General features: G+C 63.1%; 1 protein-coding gene across 1 annotated transcript in view; it reads left to right on the top strand.

The window, feature by feature from the left end:
* Window positions 1–15,592, top strand: part of LOC142823897 (arf-GAP with GTPase, ANK repeat and PH domain-containing protein 3-like) — a 90,780-nt gene extending 75,188 nt beyond the window's left edge. The window contains exons 8-9 of the mRNA XM_075915646.1: window positions 1,085–1,340; window positions 14,896–15,592. Of these exons, the coding sequence (XP_075771761.1) occupies window positions 1,085–1,340; window positions 14,896–15,093 (454 nt within the window). The 3' untranslated portion in view covers window positions 15,094–15,592. The remainder of the gene's footprint in view (window positions 1–1,084; window positions 1,341–14,895) is intronic.
* The last annotated feature ends 437 nt before the right edge of the window (window positions 15,593–16,029 follow it).

Here is a 16,029-nt window from a genome sequence, read left to right as displayed (position 1 = left end):
CGCCCAGGTGGGGGTGCACATGGAGTGTGAGTGTGAAGAGAGGACACGGGGCACGAGAGCTGGGAGGAGGGTGCACGGGGCACGAGCGCCCAGGTGGGGGTGCACATGGAGTGTGAGTGTGAAGAGAGGACACGGGGCACGAGAGCTGGGAGGAGGGTGCACGGGGCACGAGTGCCCAGGTGGGGGTGCACATGGAGTGTGAGTGTGAAGAGAGGACACGGGGCACGAGAGCTGGGAGGAGGGTGCACGGGGCACGAGCGCCCAGGTGGGGGTGCACATGGAGTGTGAGTGTGAGGAGAGGGCACGGGGCACGAGAGCTGGGAGGAGGGTGCCCAGGACACGAGAGGTGTGAGGAGAGTGCACGGGGCACGAGAGGTGTGAGGAGAGTGCACGGGGCACGAGAGGTGTGAGGGGAGTGCACGGGGCACGAGAGGTGTGAGGGGAGTGCACGGGGCACGAGAGGTGTGAGGAGAGGGCACGGGGCACCAGAGCTGGGAGGAGAGGGCACGGGGCACGAGAGCTGGGAGGAGAGTGCACGGGGCACGAGAGCCCAGGTGGGGGTGCCCATGGAGTGTGAGTGTGAGGAGAGGATACGGGGCACGAGAGGTGTGAGGAGAGTGCACGGGGCACGAGAGGTGTGAGGAGAGTGCACGGGGCACGAGAGCTGGGAGGAGAGGGCACGGGGCACGAGAGCTGGGAGGAGAGTGCACGGGGCACGAGAGCTGGGAGGAGAGTGCATGGGGCACGAGAGCTGGGAGGAGAGTGCACAGGGCACCAGAGCTGGGAGGAGAGTGCACGGGGCACCAGAGCTGGGAGGAGAGTGCACGGGGCACGAGAGCTGGGAGGAGAGTGCACGGGGCACGAGAGCTGGGAGGAGAGGGCACGGGGCACGAGAGCTGGGAGGAGAGTGCACGGGGCACGAAAGGTGTGAGGAGAGTGCACGGGGCACGAGAGCTGGGAGGTGAGGGGCACAGAAGTGCACTGGGGCCCGGGGCACAATAACGGGCCCATTCTGCATCTGGCACTCGTGCCGGGTTGCGGGGCCCCGTGACGCGGGTGCCCCGACGAGGGGCCCTTGCTGCAGGGAGGAGAAGGAGCACTGGATCCGGGCCAAGTACGAGCAGAAGCTGTTCCTGGCCACGCTGCCGCACTCGGACGTGCCCCTGGGGCAGCAGCTGCTGCGCGCCGTGGTGGAGGACGACCTGCGCCTGGTGGTGACGCTGCTGGCCCATGGCACCAGGGAGGAGGTGAACGAGACCTACGGCGACGGGGACGGGCGCACGGCGCTGCACCTCTCCAGCGCCATGGCCAACGTGGTGCTCACGCAGCTGCTCATCTGGGTGAGGAGAGACCCCCGCCGGCCCCCGCCGGCCCCTCCCACCCCGCCGGCCCCCACCTGCCCCCGCCAGCCCCCACCGGCCCCCGCCTGCCCCCGCCGGCCCCCGCCTGCCCCCGCCGGCCCCTCCCACCCCGCCGGCCCCCGCCGCCTGCCCCCGCCTCCAGCCCCTCCCACCCCGCCGACCCCCGCTGCCTCCTCCCACCCCGCCAGCTCCTCCCACCCCGCCGGCCCCAGCCGCCTCCTCCCACCCCGCCAGCTCCTCCCACCCCGCCTGCCCCCGCTGGCCCCTCCCACTCCGCCGGCCCCCGCCGCCTGCCCCCGCCTCCAGCCCCTCCCACCCCGCCGACCCCCGCTGCCTCCTCCCACCCCGCCAGCTCCTCCCACCCCGCCGGCCCCAGCCGCCTCCTCCCACCCCGCCAGCTCCTCCCACCCCGCCTGCCCCCGCCGGCCCCTCCCACCCTGCCGGCCCCCACCACCTGCCCCCGCCGGCCCCTCCCACCCCGCCAGCCCCCACCACCTGCCCCCGCCGGCCCCTCCCACCCTCCAGCCCCCGCCGCCTCCTCCCACCCCGCCAGCTCCTCCCACCCCGCCGGCCCCCGCCGCCTGCCCCCACCGGCCCCTCCCACCCTGCCGGCCCCCACCGCCTGCCCCCGCCGCCGGCCCCTCCCACCCTCCGGCCCCCGCCGCCTCCTCCTACCCCACCAGCTCCTCCCACCCCGCCGACCTCCGCCAGCTCTTCCCACTCTGCCCCCGTCGCCCGCCCGCCGGCTCCTCCCACCCTGCTGACCCCCGCCAGCTCCTCCCACTCTGCCCCCGCCAACCCCCGCCGCCTCCTCCTACCCCGCCAGCTCCTCCCACCCCGCCGGTCCCCGCCGCCTCCTCCCACCCCGCCAGCTCCTCCCACCCCGCCGGCCCCCGCCGCCTCCTCCCATCCCGCCAGCTCCTCCCACCCTGCCGGCCCCCGCCGCCTCCTCCTACCCTGCCAGCTCCTCCCACCCCGCCAACCCCCGCCGCCTCCTCCTACCCCGCCAGCTCCTCCCACCCCGCCAGCCCCCGCCGCCTCCTCCTACCCTGCCAGCTCCTCCCACCCCGCCTGCCCCCGCCGCCTCCTCCTACCCTGCCAGCTCCTCCCACCCCGCCAACCCCCGCCGCCTCCTCCTACCCCGCCAGCTCCTCCCACCCCGCCAGCCCCCGCTGCCTCCTCCTACCCTGCCAGCTCCTCCCACCCCGCCGGCCCCCGCCGCCTCCTCCTACCCTGCCAGCTCCTCCCACCCCGCCAACCCCCGCCGCCTCCTCCTACCCCGCCAGCTCCTCCCACCCCGCCAGCCCCCGCCGCCTCCTCCTACCCTGCCAGCTCCTCCCACCCCGCCTGCCCCCGCCGCCTCCTCCCATCCCGCCAGCTCCTCCCACCCCGCCAGCCCCCGCCGCCTCCTCCTACCCTGCCAGCTCCTCCCACCCCGCTGGCCCCCGCCGCCTCCTCCCATCCCGCCAGCTCCTCCCACCCCGCCAGCCCCCGCCGCCTCCTCCTACCCTGCCAGCTCCTCCCACCCCGCTGGCCCCCGCCGCCTCCTCCCACCCCGCCGGCTCCTCCTACCCCGCCCTTGCTGACTCCCGCCGGCTCCTCCCACTCTGCCCCCGTCGACTCCCGCCGGCTCCTCCCACCCGGCCCCTGCCACTCCCTCTCTAGCTTCTCCCACCCCGCCCCCGCGGAACCCCCCGCCGCCCCCTCCCAACCCGCCCTTGCTGACTCCCAGCCAGCTCCTCCCACTCCACCCTCGCCGACCCCCCCGCCAGCTCCTCCCACCCCCGCCGATTCCGGCCGGCTCCTCCCACCCTGCCCCCACCGACTCCTGCTGGCCCCCACCGCCTCCCCTCAGCCCGCACCCACCGATTCCCAGCCCTCCGCTTACTCCCTGCCAGCTCCTTTCACCCTGCCTCCGCTGACCCCCGGCCCTCTGCCGAACCCTCGCCAGCTCCTCTCACCCCTCCCCCGCCGACTCCCCCGGCCCTCCTCTGACCCCCCGCCAGCTCCTCTCACCCTCCCCCGCCGACTCCCCCGGCCCTCCTCTGACCCCCTGTCTGCTCCTCTCACCCCTCCCCTGCCGACCCCCACTAACCCCCCTCCGACTCCTCTCACCCCTCCCCCGCCGACCCCCACTAGCCCCCCTCTGACTCCTCTCACCCCTCCCCCGCCGACTCCCCCGGCCCTCCTCTGACCCCCCGCCTGCTCCTCTCACCCCTCCCCCGGCGACTCCCCCGGCCCTCCTCTGACCCCCCGCCAGCTCCTCTCACCCCTCCCCTGCCGACCCCCACTAACCGCCCTCCGACTCCTCTCACCCCTCCCCCGCTGACCCCCACTAGCCCCCCTCTGACTCCTCTCACCCCTCCCCCGCCGACTCCCCCAGCCCTCCTCTGACCCCCCGCCTGCTCCTCTCACCCCTCCCCCGCCGACTCCCCCGGCCCTCCTCTGACCCCCCGCCAGCTCCTCTCACCCCTCCCCCGCCGACTCCCCCGGCCCTCCTCTGACCCCCTGTCTGCTCCTCTCACCCCTCCCCTGCCGACCCCCACTAAACCCCCTCCGACTCCTCTCACCCCTCCCCCGCCGACCCCCACTAGCCCCCCTCTGACTCCTCTCACCCCTCCCCCGCCGACTCCCCCGGCCCTCCTCTGACCCCCCGCCTGCTCCTCTCACCCCTCCCCCGCCGACTCCCCCGGCCCTCCTCTGACCCCCCGCCAGCTCCTCTCACCCCTCCCCTGCCGACCCCCACTAACCGCCCTCCGACTCCTCTCACCCCTCCCCCGCTGACCCCCACTAGCCCCCCTCTGACTCCCTGTGATGGGCCAGACCGGGTCTGGGCACAGCTGAGGGCGTCTGCTCTGGGCGAATTGCTCAGACTCGGGGCTCCTTACAGCCCCCGACTGGAGACCTTCCGAAAGAGGCCACAAACCAGTCCCACAGGGCGCTCCAGAGGCCTGGCCAGCCAGAAGCCTCACGAGCAAAACCCCTCGGACACCCCAGCTCTCCCTGTGCCCCGATCAGCCCCGGGCCTAGCACAGGGGAGGGGTTTTACAACCTGATCTCACCTCCCCCCAACGGGTCCTCCGGTCCCACGAAACCAGCCACAGATCCCCGGTCAATGTACACTCTGGATCGTACCCACAGACCACGCTGGGCCGATCCTTCAGCATCTAACATCTAAAGGTTTGTTACTAAAGAAAGAAAAGCCTGAGAGTGAGGTTGTTAAAGTATCACACGTCACATGCACCGAATCTCCCAGTTCTCGGTGCAGGCTCTAGCAGAGATGTCACAGCCGCTGGCTTAAGAGACCTTGGTCACATCCCATGGCAGGACGGGTCCACGGTTCTTCCCGGCTCCTTGTTCCCTGCAAGGCTGCCTCTGGGATCAGGAAGGAGCAAAACTGAAGAGAAGCTGGAGGGCCACAGGCACTTACACACCTCTCCTGGCATCTTGGCTGCAGCAGGTCACCTGGCCAGCACCCCCAACGCAAAATTGCTGCAGGAAGTGATGCCAGTAACATCACTGAGGGCATCACAGGCCTCCCCCTGCTTTGGCTCTGTGCCAGTCCGGGTTCTAACCCAACGTTAGAAACCACAGGACTCAACTGGACAAGCGTATGAAAACCAATTGTGTCTAAAATGGGCTCCATCGCTGCAGGTGTGTCATAAAGACAACAACGTCCTTGCCTGGTTTTATAAACCCAAGGGAACGTCTGGTAAGACCCACAGCCAACTGGATCTGCTTTTGCAGCATGATCCCCATGCGTGTCGGGTGATCTTGCCCAGAGCTAAGGGACAGAATAGATTTAGACAGGCCAGCTCTAGCAAGTCTCCGAAATCCAGTGCACATTGTGTTAATGTCAGTATTCTCATCCTCCACAGTGTAGGCATCTTGGCCCTTAGCTATGAAAACAAAATGGTGGCGTGCCTCAGTTTCCCTTTCCACACAACACCTTCTGGCTGGAACCTTCTTTGTCCTGTAAGAAGTTCCAAGATCGGTTACAGGCCTTAACCAGGATATGTCAGTATCCCAAGGTCCTTTAACATACAGTCCATCTTGGCAGGTTATAGGATCATGCACATCATACCTCTTTACAATTCTCAGCATTGGTCACCAGAGTTACCGTGAGTAACGGACAATGCCGTCTCCCGTGTACATTGACGGTACTTTCTGTTACGCCGCATCTTTGGCTCCACACCGTTGTAGTTTTGACCCTTCAGGTGTAAACTGCAAGTCTCCTTTGCCAAAACAAGTTCGGCCCCTCCCCCTTGTCCTGTGGGCTCAAACCCTGGCTGGGTGTGTCTCCCTGGCTCACAATGGCCCTGGGACCCTCTCTCCCCCCCACTCAGTGGGGTAACAACGATTAGCTGTCCGGACTCCCTTCTGAACCTCTGCTTCCAGCTTCAATCTCTGCCTGCACATGGAACCAGCTGCCAACTTCCCATATCGATGACAAGTGTCCTCAGTGTCCAGAGACGGGCTTGACCACTCAGCCGCTCCACTCTGCTCACGTAGCCACACAGTCCTTCCTGTGACCCTGAGACACACCGTCCACCCTCCTCATCCACCGGGCTTGACCACTCAGCCGCTCCGCTCTGCTCACGTAACCACACAGTCCCTCCTGTGACCCTGAGACACACCGTCCACCCTCCTCATCCACCGGGCTTGACCACTCAGCCGCTCCGCTCTGCTCACGTAGCCACACAGTCCCTCCTGTGACCCTGAGACACGCCGTCCACCCTCCTCATCCACCGGGCTTGACTACTCAGCCGCTCCGCTCTGCTCACGTAGCCACACAGTCCTTCCTGTGACCCTGAGACACACGCCGTCCACTCTCCTCATCCACCGGGCTTGACCACTCAGCCGCTATGCTCTGCTCACGTAGCCACACAGTCCTTCCTGTGACCCTGAGACACACGCCGTCCACTCTCCTCATCCACCGGGCTTGACCACTCAGCCGCTCCGCTCTGCTCACGTAGCCACACAGTCCCTCCTGTGACCCTGAGACACACGCCGTCCACCCTCCTCATCCACCGGGCTTGACCACTCAGCCGCTCCGCTCTGCTCATGTAGCCACACAGTCCCTCCTGTGACCCTGAGACACACGCCGTCCACCCTCCTCATCCACCGGGCTTGACCACTCAGCCGCTCCGCTCTGCTCACGTAGCCACACAGTCCCTCCTGTGACCCTGAGACACACGCCGTCCACCCTCCTCATCCACCGGGCTTGACCACTCAGCCGCTCCGCTCTGCTCACGTAGCCACACAATCCTTCCTGTGACCCTGAGACACGCCGTCCACCCTCCTCATCCACCGGGCTTGACCACTCAGCCGCTCCGCTCTGCTCACGTAACCACACAGTCCCTCCTGTGACCCTGAGACACACGCCGTCCACCCTCCTCATCCACCGGGCTTGACCACTCAGCCGCTCCGCTCTGCTCACGTAGCCACACAGTCCCTCCTGTGACCCTGAGACACACGCCGTCCACCCTCCTCATCCACCGGGCTTGACCACTCAGCCACTCCGCTCTGCTCATGTAGCCACACAGTCCTTCCTGTGACCCTGAGACACACGCCGTCCACCCTCCTCATCCACCGGGCTTGACCACTCAGCCGCTCCGCTCTGCTCATGTAGCCACACAGTCCTTCCTGTGACCCTGAGACACACGCCGTCCACCCTCCTCATCCACCGGGCTTGACCACTCAGCCGCTCCGCTCTGCTCACGTAGCCACACAGTCCCTCCTGTGACCCTGAGACACACGCCGTCCACCCTCCTCATCCACCGGGCTTGACCACTCAGCCGCTCCGCTCTGCTCACGTAGCCACACAGTCCTTCCTGTGACCCTGAGACACACGCCGTCCACCCTCCTCATCCACCGGGCTTGACCACTCAGCCGCTCCGCTCTGCTCACGTAGCCACACAGTCCCTCCTGTGACCCTGAGACACACGCCGTCCACCCTCCTCATCCACCGGGCTTGACCACTCAGCCGCTCCGCTCTGCTCACGTAGCCACACAGTCCCTCCTGTGACCCTGAGACACACGCCGTCCACCCTCCTCATCCACCGGGCTTGACCACTCAGCCGCTCCGCTCTGCTCACGTAGCCACACAGTCCTTCCTGTGACCCTGAGACACACGCCATCCACCCTCCTCATCCACCGGGCTTGACCACTCAGCCGCTCCGCTCTGCTCACGTAGCCACACAGTCCTTCCTGTGACCCTGAGACACACGCCGTCCACCCTCCTCATCCACCGGGCTTGACCACTCAGCCGCTCCGCTCTGCTCACGTAGCCACACAGTCCCTCCTGTGACCCTGAGACACACGCCGTCCACCCTCCTCATCCACCGGGCTTGACCACTCAGCCGCTATGCTCTGCTCACGTAGCCACACAGTCCTTCCTGTGACCCTGAGACACACGCTGTCCACCCTCCTCATCCACCGGGCTTGACCACTCAGCCGCTCCGCTCTGCTCACGTAGCCACACAGTCCCTCCTGTGACCCTGAGACACACGCCGTCCACCCTCCTCATCCACCGGGCTTGACTACTCAGCCGCTCCGCTCTGCTCACGTAGCCACACAGTCCCTCCTGTGACCCTGAGACACACGCCGTCCACCCTCCTCATCCACCGGGCTTGACCACTCAGCCGCTCCGCTCTTCTCATGTAGCCACACAGTCCCTCCTGTGAACCTGACACACGCCGTCCACCCTCCTCATCCACCGGGCTTGACCACTCAGCCGCTCCGCTCTGCTCATGTAGCCACACAGTCCCTCCTGTGACCCTGAGACACGCCGTCCACCCTCCTCATCCACCGGGCTTGACCACTCAGCCACTCCGCTCTGCTCATGTAGCCACACAGTCCCTCCTGTGAACCTGACACACGCCGTCCACCCTCCTCATCCACCGGGAGCACTCCTGTCCCTACCACACTGGCTTCCCAGCAAGCTGGTCAGACAGTCACTTGGGTATCAGGCTGCTCCAACTCTGCCTCATCCGAAACAATCCTCAGTCTCTTGGAAGCCTTTCCACCACCACCCACATTGGATCTTTCGGAATCCAAGTCAGTGGAGTCCCTGCTGGCAGACACACTCTGTCGGTCCAGCACTGAACCTGCTTGGGAAAAGCACTGCCAGGACTCTTCCCTATGAACTTCCTTACACAACAGTTCAGAGCATCGCTCTGCCGAACCACCATCCACTCCGGAACTCCATGTACTCCCTGATCACCTCCGGCCCCTCGGCTGGGCTCCTGCACAACCCCCCTCCGGCGCACAGACTCAGCAGAGGGAAGGTCAGAGACACCTCCCTTCCCTTTGGAACCCTCCGGCCTGGCGCCCTCGCGGCTCTGTCCCAGCGCACACAAGGGCAGGCGTCATCCTCTCTCCCCCTGAACCGTCTGGTCTCTGGGGTCCTGCAAGACACTGACCGGATCTCCCCAAGTCACAGCCTCCTCCTCCCCAGCAGACACAAACCTTGGGCCACCCCCTTCCTGGGCCTCAGCTGCGGGACAACAGCCCCGCTCTCAGCCATCACCGGCTGTGGGACACAGGAAGAAACTCCCCACACAGACAGGACTAGAGGCCGTCCCTCCTTTGCCCCAGTGCCTCTGGCTAGCAACTGAGACAGCTTCCTTCACTGGCCCCTGCTTCCAGCAGCCACGCTGCCAGCTTGCGCGCACTGCTTCACACAAAGCGCTTGCAGCTTGTGCAGGTTCAGACTCACAAGCGTCACCAGCCAATGGTCCCCCTCTGTCTTGTTGCACAGTGCGGGATCTACCCAGGCCGTCCCCTGCAGCCTGCTCCAGAGGAGCATCGTCCTGACCCTGGGGTCCCCCCGGCCTGCTTCTGACTCCAGCCTCACCTCTGAGGCATCAGACAGACCCCAGAACCCTCACTCCCCGGCTCACTGCCCCCTGCACAGACACGGCCGTCTGCCTCAGCCTACACCCCTTCCATGGTGTGGATACCACGTTAACCTGGCGAGGCCCATCCCCCATGTTATTCCCCACCGAGACCTCAGCCGGGATCGAGTCCCGGACAGCCGCCAACACTCCCCTAAAGCCCCCACTCAAGATGGACTTAGCCACGGGCAGGCTCCCCAAGTGCTCACACACTCCCCGGGCAACACGTCCTCCGGTTTCACCAGGTGCCCCTTAGCGATCGCGATATCGGAGCCCCTACGCCCAACCCCAGTGACCTTCGCCACCCCCATACTCGGTTCGCTGCCCTTCCACGCCTCCGTCCTGCCATACCGGGCGCGCTCGCTGCCCTCCCCCCCCACTACAGCTAACTGGGTAACATGAGCCACTGCAGGCCTGGCTGGGGTCTGCGTGACCTCTCGTGTGCGCACCGTGCCAGAGTTGGTTCTTATGGAGCGGCCGGGAGCTGCCGGCCTCAGGCTGCTCTTTAGGTCTGGACAGTCAGGCCTCATATTGCCGGGTCTGCCACAGTGGTAGCACGTGGCCTGCTTATCCCTGGGAAGGGCGCCCTGCTCTCGGGGCTCCCCTGTTAGACTCCGGCCTGGGTCTGCTCCTGAACCCCTCCCTCCGTCTAAACTGGGGGAAAGGTGCTGAGTCCTCCCCAGGGGTCTGTGCCTGTCCCGCGCCCTGTTCTGGGTGTGGGTGTCTGCAATCTCCGCAGCCCGTAGGACCGACTCAGGCTCCCGGTCACACACACAGTACTCAGAAACTGCTCCAGGGCGAGCAAATCCAGCAGCTTCTCAGAACTCCCTTTGCTTTTGCTCCCGTCACCCACTTTTTGACAAAGCCCATCAGCTTGTGAGCGCGTTCCCCAGATGTACCATCACTGGACAGTTGAAAACTCCTAGATGTAACCCGGTGGGATTTGGGGGTAGCCCTGAACGTTTCAGCGCAGTCTTTAAACCGCCCGTAGTCCAAAGCGTCCTCCTCCCCCAGGTCCTTGACTTCCTCCCGGGGCTTGCCAGTCCGTCTGGTCATCAGGACAGGTGTGCGCTGGTCAGCGGGGATCCGGTTCACGCTGCAAATCTGTTCAAAGGTGGCCGAAAACTCCTCGATGTCCTCGTTATCGTTGTAGACGGGACAGATCCTTTCCCGACTCTTGTGGGCAAGTGGGGGGCTCGCAGGTTGCTGGACCCTTTGCTGCACCTCCAGTATCTGGAGTTGGCGCCGCTGGGACTCTCCTCCGCCGCTAGCTCTTGCATTCGCCGTGCGTGGCCCTCTCGACGCAGGTCGGCCAGGGCCCTCTCGTGTTCCCGCTCCACTCGCTTCAGTGCCTGCTGCTTTTTAACCTCTTGCAAGCGCATCCCTGGCATCGGGTGGGAGCCGCTCTCCTGCCGGCTGCTCGTTCCGCATTAGCAAAGATCCCAGCTGTGGCTTAGTAGCGTTCTTCCTATGTCAGTGCCTCAGAGCACAGCTCTTCAGAGTCCTTATGTCCAGACACTGTGGCTGCTGCTCTTTAACCAACCCAGCTCTCTAGGTCAAAAATCAAATGTAGACAGCGCGGGGTCCTGACCCAAAGCTCAGTGGACCAAGATCTGGATAACCGTAGTCAGAGAGTGGTTGTTAACGGTTCTAAATCCTGCTGGAAAGGGATAACAAGTGGAGTTCCTCAAGGGTCTGTTTTGGGACCCATACTGTTCAATATCTTCATCAATGATGTAGATATTGGGATAGACAGTACGCTTATTAAGTTTGCAGATGATACCAAACTGGGTGGGGTTGCGACTTCTTTGGAGGATAGGGACATAATTCAGAATGACCTTAGCAAGTTAGAGAAATGGTCGGAGGTAAACAGGATGAGGTTTAATAAAGAGAAATGCAAAGTGCTCCACTTAGGAAGGAACAATCAGTTCCATACATACAAGATGGGAAGCGACTGTCTAGGAAGGAGCATGGCGGAAAGGGATCTAGGGGTCATAGTGGACCACAAGTTGAATATGAGTCAACAGTGTGATGCTGTTGCAAAAAAAGCAAATATGATTCTAGGTTGTATCAACAGGTGTGTTGTAAGCAAAACTCGTGAAGTCATTCTGCCGCTCTACTCTGCACTAGTTAGGCCTCAGCTGGAGTACTGTGTCCAGTTCTGGGCGCCACATTTCAAGAAAGATGTGGAGAAATTGGAAAGGGTACAGAGAAGAGCGACAAGAATGATTAAAGGTTTAGAGAACATGACCTATGAAGCCAGGCTTCATGAACTGGGCTTGTTTAGTTTGGAAAAAAGAAGATTAAGGGGGGACATGATAGCGGCTTTCAAATATCTAAAAGGGTGTCACAAGGAGGAAGGAGAAAATTTGTTCCTCTTGGTTTCTGAGGACAGGACAAGGAGTAATGGGCTTAAAGTGCAGCAGGGGAGGTTTAGATTGGACATTAGGAAAAAATTCCTAACTGTCAGGGTGGTCAAATATTGGAATAAATTGCCAAGGGAGGTGGTGGAATCTCCCTCTCTGGAGATATTTAAGAACAGGTTAGATAGACATCTGTCAGGGATGGTGTAGACGGAGCTTGATCCTGCCTTGAGGGCGGGGGGCTGGACTCGATGACCTCTCGAGGTCCCTTCCAGTCCTATGATTCTATGATTCTATGATCTGTGGATCCTGCTGGCTACGCCACTGCGACGGGCCGGGTCTGGGCACCGCTGAGGGCGTCTGCTCTGGGCGAATTGCTCAGACTCGGGCTCCTTACAGCCCCCAACTGGAGACTTCCCGAGCAGGCCACAAACCAGTCTCACAGGGCGCTCCAGCTGCCTGCATGGCCAGCCAGAAGCCTCACGAGCAAAACCCCTCGGACACCCCAGCTCTCCCTGTGCCCCAGTCAGCTCTGGGCCTAGCACAGGCGAGGGGTTTTAGAACCCAACCTCCCCTACCCCCAACGGGTCCTCCGGTCCCACGAAACCAGCCACAGATCCCCGGTCAATGTACACTCTGGATCGTACCCACAGACCACACTGGGCCGATCCTTCAGCATCTAGAATCATAGAATCATAGGACTGGAAGGGACCTCGAGAGGTCATCGAGTCCAGCCCCCCGCCCTCAAGGCAGGACCAAGCTCCGTCTACACCATCCCTGACAGATGTCTATCCAACCTGTTCGTAAATATCTCCAGAGAGGGAGATTCCACCACCTCCCTTGGCAATTTATTCCAATATTTGACCACCCTGACAGGAATTTTTTCCTAATGTCCAATCTAAACCTCCCCTGCTGCACTTTCAGCCCATTACTCCTTGTCCTGTCCTCAGAAACCAAGAGGAACAAATTTTCGCCTTCCTCCTTGTGACACCCTTTTAGATATTTGAAAACCGCTATCATGTCCCCCCTTAATCTTCTTTTTTCCAAACTAAACAAGTCCAGTTCATGAAGCCTGGCTTCATAGGTCATGTTCTCTAGACCTTTAATCATTCTTGTCGCTCTTCTCTGTACCCTTTCCAATTTCTCCACATCTTTCTTGAAATGTGGCGCCCAGAACTGGACACAGTACTCCAGCTGAGGCCTAACTAGTGCAGAGTAGAGCGGCAGAATGACTTCACGAGTTTTGCTTACAACACACCTGTTGATACAACCTAGAATCATATTTGCTTTTTTTGCAACAGCATCACACTGTTGACTCGTATTCAACTTGTGGTCCACTATGACCCCTAGATCCCTTTCCGCCATGCTCCTTCCTAGACAGTCGCTTCCCATCTTGTATGTATGGAACTGATTGTTCCTTCCTAAGTGGAGCACTTTGCATTTCTCTTTATTAAACCTCATCCTGTTTACCTCTGACCATTTCTCTAACTTGCTAAGGTCATTTTGAATTATGTCCCTATCCTCCAAAGAAGTCGCAACCCCACCCAGTTTGGTATCATCTGCAAACTTACTAAGCGTACTCTCTATCCCAATATCTACATCATTGATGAAGATATTGAACAGTACGGGTCCCAAAACAGACCCTTGAGGAACTCCACTTGTTATCCCTTTCCAGCAGGATTTAGCACCGTTAACAACAACTCTCTGACTACGGTTATCCAGCCAATTATGCACCCATCTACCATCTAAAGGTTTGTTACTAAAGAAAGAAAAGCCTGAGAGTGAGGTTGTTAAAGTATCACACGTCACATGCACCGAATCTCCCAGTCCTCGGTGCAGGCTCTAGCAGAGATGTCACAGCTGCTGGCTTAAGAGTCCTTGGTCACATCCCATGGCAGGACGGGTCCACGGTTCTTCCCGGCTCCTTGTTCCCTGCAAGGCTGCCTCTGGGATCAGGAAGGAGCAAAACTGAAGAGAAGCTGGAGGGCCACAGGCACTTACACACCTCTCCTGGCATCTTGGCTGCAGCAGGTCACCTGGCCAGCGGCCTGTCCCTGTGTCCCTGCGGCATCAGTCACATCCCGAGGTGCGGACTGGCACCAAGAGCCTCGTTGTCGCCTTGCTAATGAGCATGGCCCTGGCTGAGCATCGCTGGCTCTTTGCTCAGCCACAGACAGAACTTTCCAGCATCCACACGGAGTCCATGTTAACTCCACATACCGATGCCGTAGAAGCACACGAGTAGCGCACACGCAATCAGGGGAACACGAGCTCTCATGAGACACCTCACATGGCCCCTTTGGCCGGGGCACTCCCCCCATGGCTGCAACCGTGCTCTGGCTTCTCCCTTTAAAATCCAGGAACGTGACCCCCACTGACCCCCTGCCGGCTCCACCCACCCCTAACGTGACCCCCGCTGACCCCCTGCCGGCTCCACCCACCCCTAACGTGACCCCCGCTGACCCCCTGCCGGCTCCACCCACCCCTAACGTGAGCCCCGCTGACCCCCTGCCGGCTCCACCCACCCCTAACGTCACCCCCGCTGACCCCCTGCCGGCTCCACCCACCCCAACCCCCTGGCCCTGCAGCGACCCCCACTGACCCCCCCACCGGCTCCTCTCACCCCACCCCCCACTGACCCCCTCCCGGCTCCACCCACCCCTAACGTGACCCCCGCTGACCCCCTCCCGGCTCCACCCACCCCTAACGTGACCCCCGCTGACCCCCTGCCGGCTCCACCCACCCCTAACGTGACCCCCGCTGACCCCCTGCCGGCTCCACCCACCCCTAACGTGACCCCCGCTGACCCCCTGCCGGCTCCACCCACCCCAACCCCCACTGAACCTCTGCCGGCTCCTCTCACCCCACCCCACCCCCCACTGACCTCCCCACCGGCTCCTCTCACCCCACCCCCCACTGACCCCCCCCACCGGCTCCTCTCACCCCACCCCCCGCTGACTCTCCACCCCCATTGAACCTCCTGCGGCTCCTCTCATGCTGCTGGACCCGCACTGGCCCTCCTCTGACTTCCCTCACCCCGCCCCTGCTGACCTCCCAGTCCCCTGCTGAGCCCCACTGACCCCCCACCAGCTCCTCTGACCCGCTCACGCCCTAGCTCCCTGCTGACTCCTGTCACCCCGCCCCCCACCGACTCCCAGCTCCTGACCCTGCTCTCCCTGGTCCCCAGTCCCCTGGCCTCACTGCTGCCCCAGCCCCACTTCCTGACCCCCCCCCATTGCTGATGCTGCCCCTGACCGGCTGCCTCCCTTGCAGTACGGGGTGGACGTGAAGAGCCGGGATGCTCGTGGCCTGACGCCCCTGGCGTACGCCCGGCGCGCGGGCAGCCAGGAGTGCGTGGACATCCTCCTGCAGCATGGGTGCCCCAGCGACAGCTCCGCCGGCACGCTGACCCCCAGCCTGCCCTGCTCTGGAGTGCCGGCTGAGGCGGGCCCCGGCTCCAGCGCCCTCTAGCCCTGGCTCCAGCGCCCTCTAGCCCCAGCTCCAGCGCCCTCCAGCCGCCGGCCCCAGCACCCTCCAGTCCTGGCTCCAGCGCCCACCAGCCGCCGGCTTCAGCGCTCTCCAGTCCTGGCTCCAGCGCCCACCAGCCGCCGGCTTCAGCGCTCTCCAGCCGCTGGCTCCAGCGCCCTCCAGCCCTGGCTCAAGCGCCCACTAGCCGCCGGCTCCAGCGCCCTCCAGCCTCTGGCTCCAGCCTCCACCAGCCGCCGGCCCCAGCGCCCTCCCGTGACCCCACCAGGCTGCCGCGCCCTCTAGCCACCCTGCCAGGCTCTGGCCCCAGCACCTTTTAGTTGCCCCGCCGGATTCCAGCCTGCCGCTCGGCCCTGCCAGGCTGTGTCTAGACTACATGCCTCTGTCGGCAGAGCCATGTAGATTAGACACATAGGCAAAGGCAAATGAAGCTGCGATTTGAATGATCGCGGCTTCATTGAAATGTACATGGCTGCCGTGCTGAGCCGACAAAGAGCTGATCAGCTGTTTGTCCGCTCAGCGCGCTAGTCTGGACGCTCCCCTGCCGACATCAAAGCCCTTTGTCGGCAGCCCTGTTATTCCTCGTGGGATGAGGTTTACCGGGGCTGCCGACAAAGGGCTTTGATGTCGGCAGGGGAGCGTCCAGACTAGCGCGCTGAGCGGACAAACAGCTGATCAGCTCTTTGTCGGCTCAGCGCGGCAGCCATGTAAATGTAAATGAAGCCGCGATCGTTTAAATCGCGGCTTCATTTGCCTTTGCCAAAACAACAAATCTACATGGCTCCGTCGACGGAGCCATGTGGTTTAGACGTACCCCCAGAGTGCAGGGTCCCAGCCCCGCCAGGGCTCTCCCTGCCCTCCTGGGCACCTCCCGGAGCAAACCGCACTGGGGCCCGCTCCCCAGCACTCCACAGCCACGAC

The sequence above is a fragment of the Pelodiscus sinensis genome, unplaced genomic scaffold (assembly GCF_049634645.1).
Source record: "Pelodiscus sinensis isolate JC-2024 unplaced genomic scaffold, ASM4963464v1 ctg209, whole genome shotgun sequence".
NCBI lineage: Eukaryota > Metazoa > Chordata > Testudines > Trionychidae > Pelodiscus > Pelodiscus sinensis.
The sequence above is the reverse complement of the archived record's forward strand: the minus strand, read 5'-3'. Positions and strand labels throughout refer to the sequence as shown.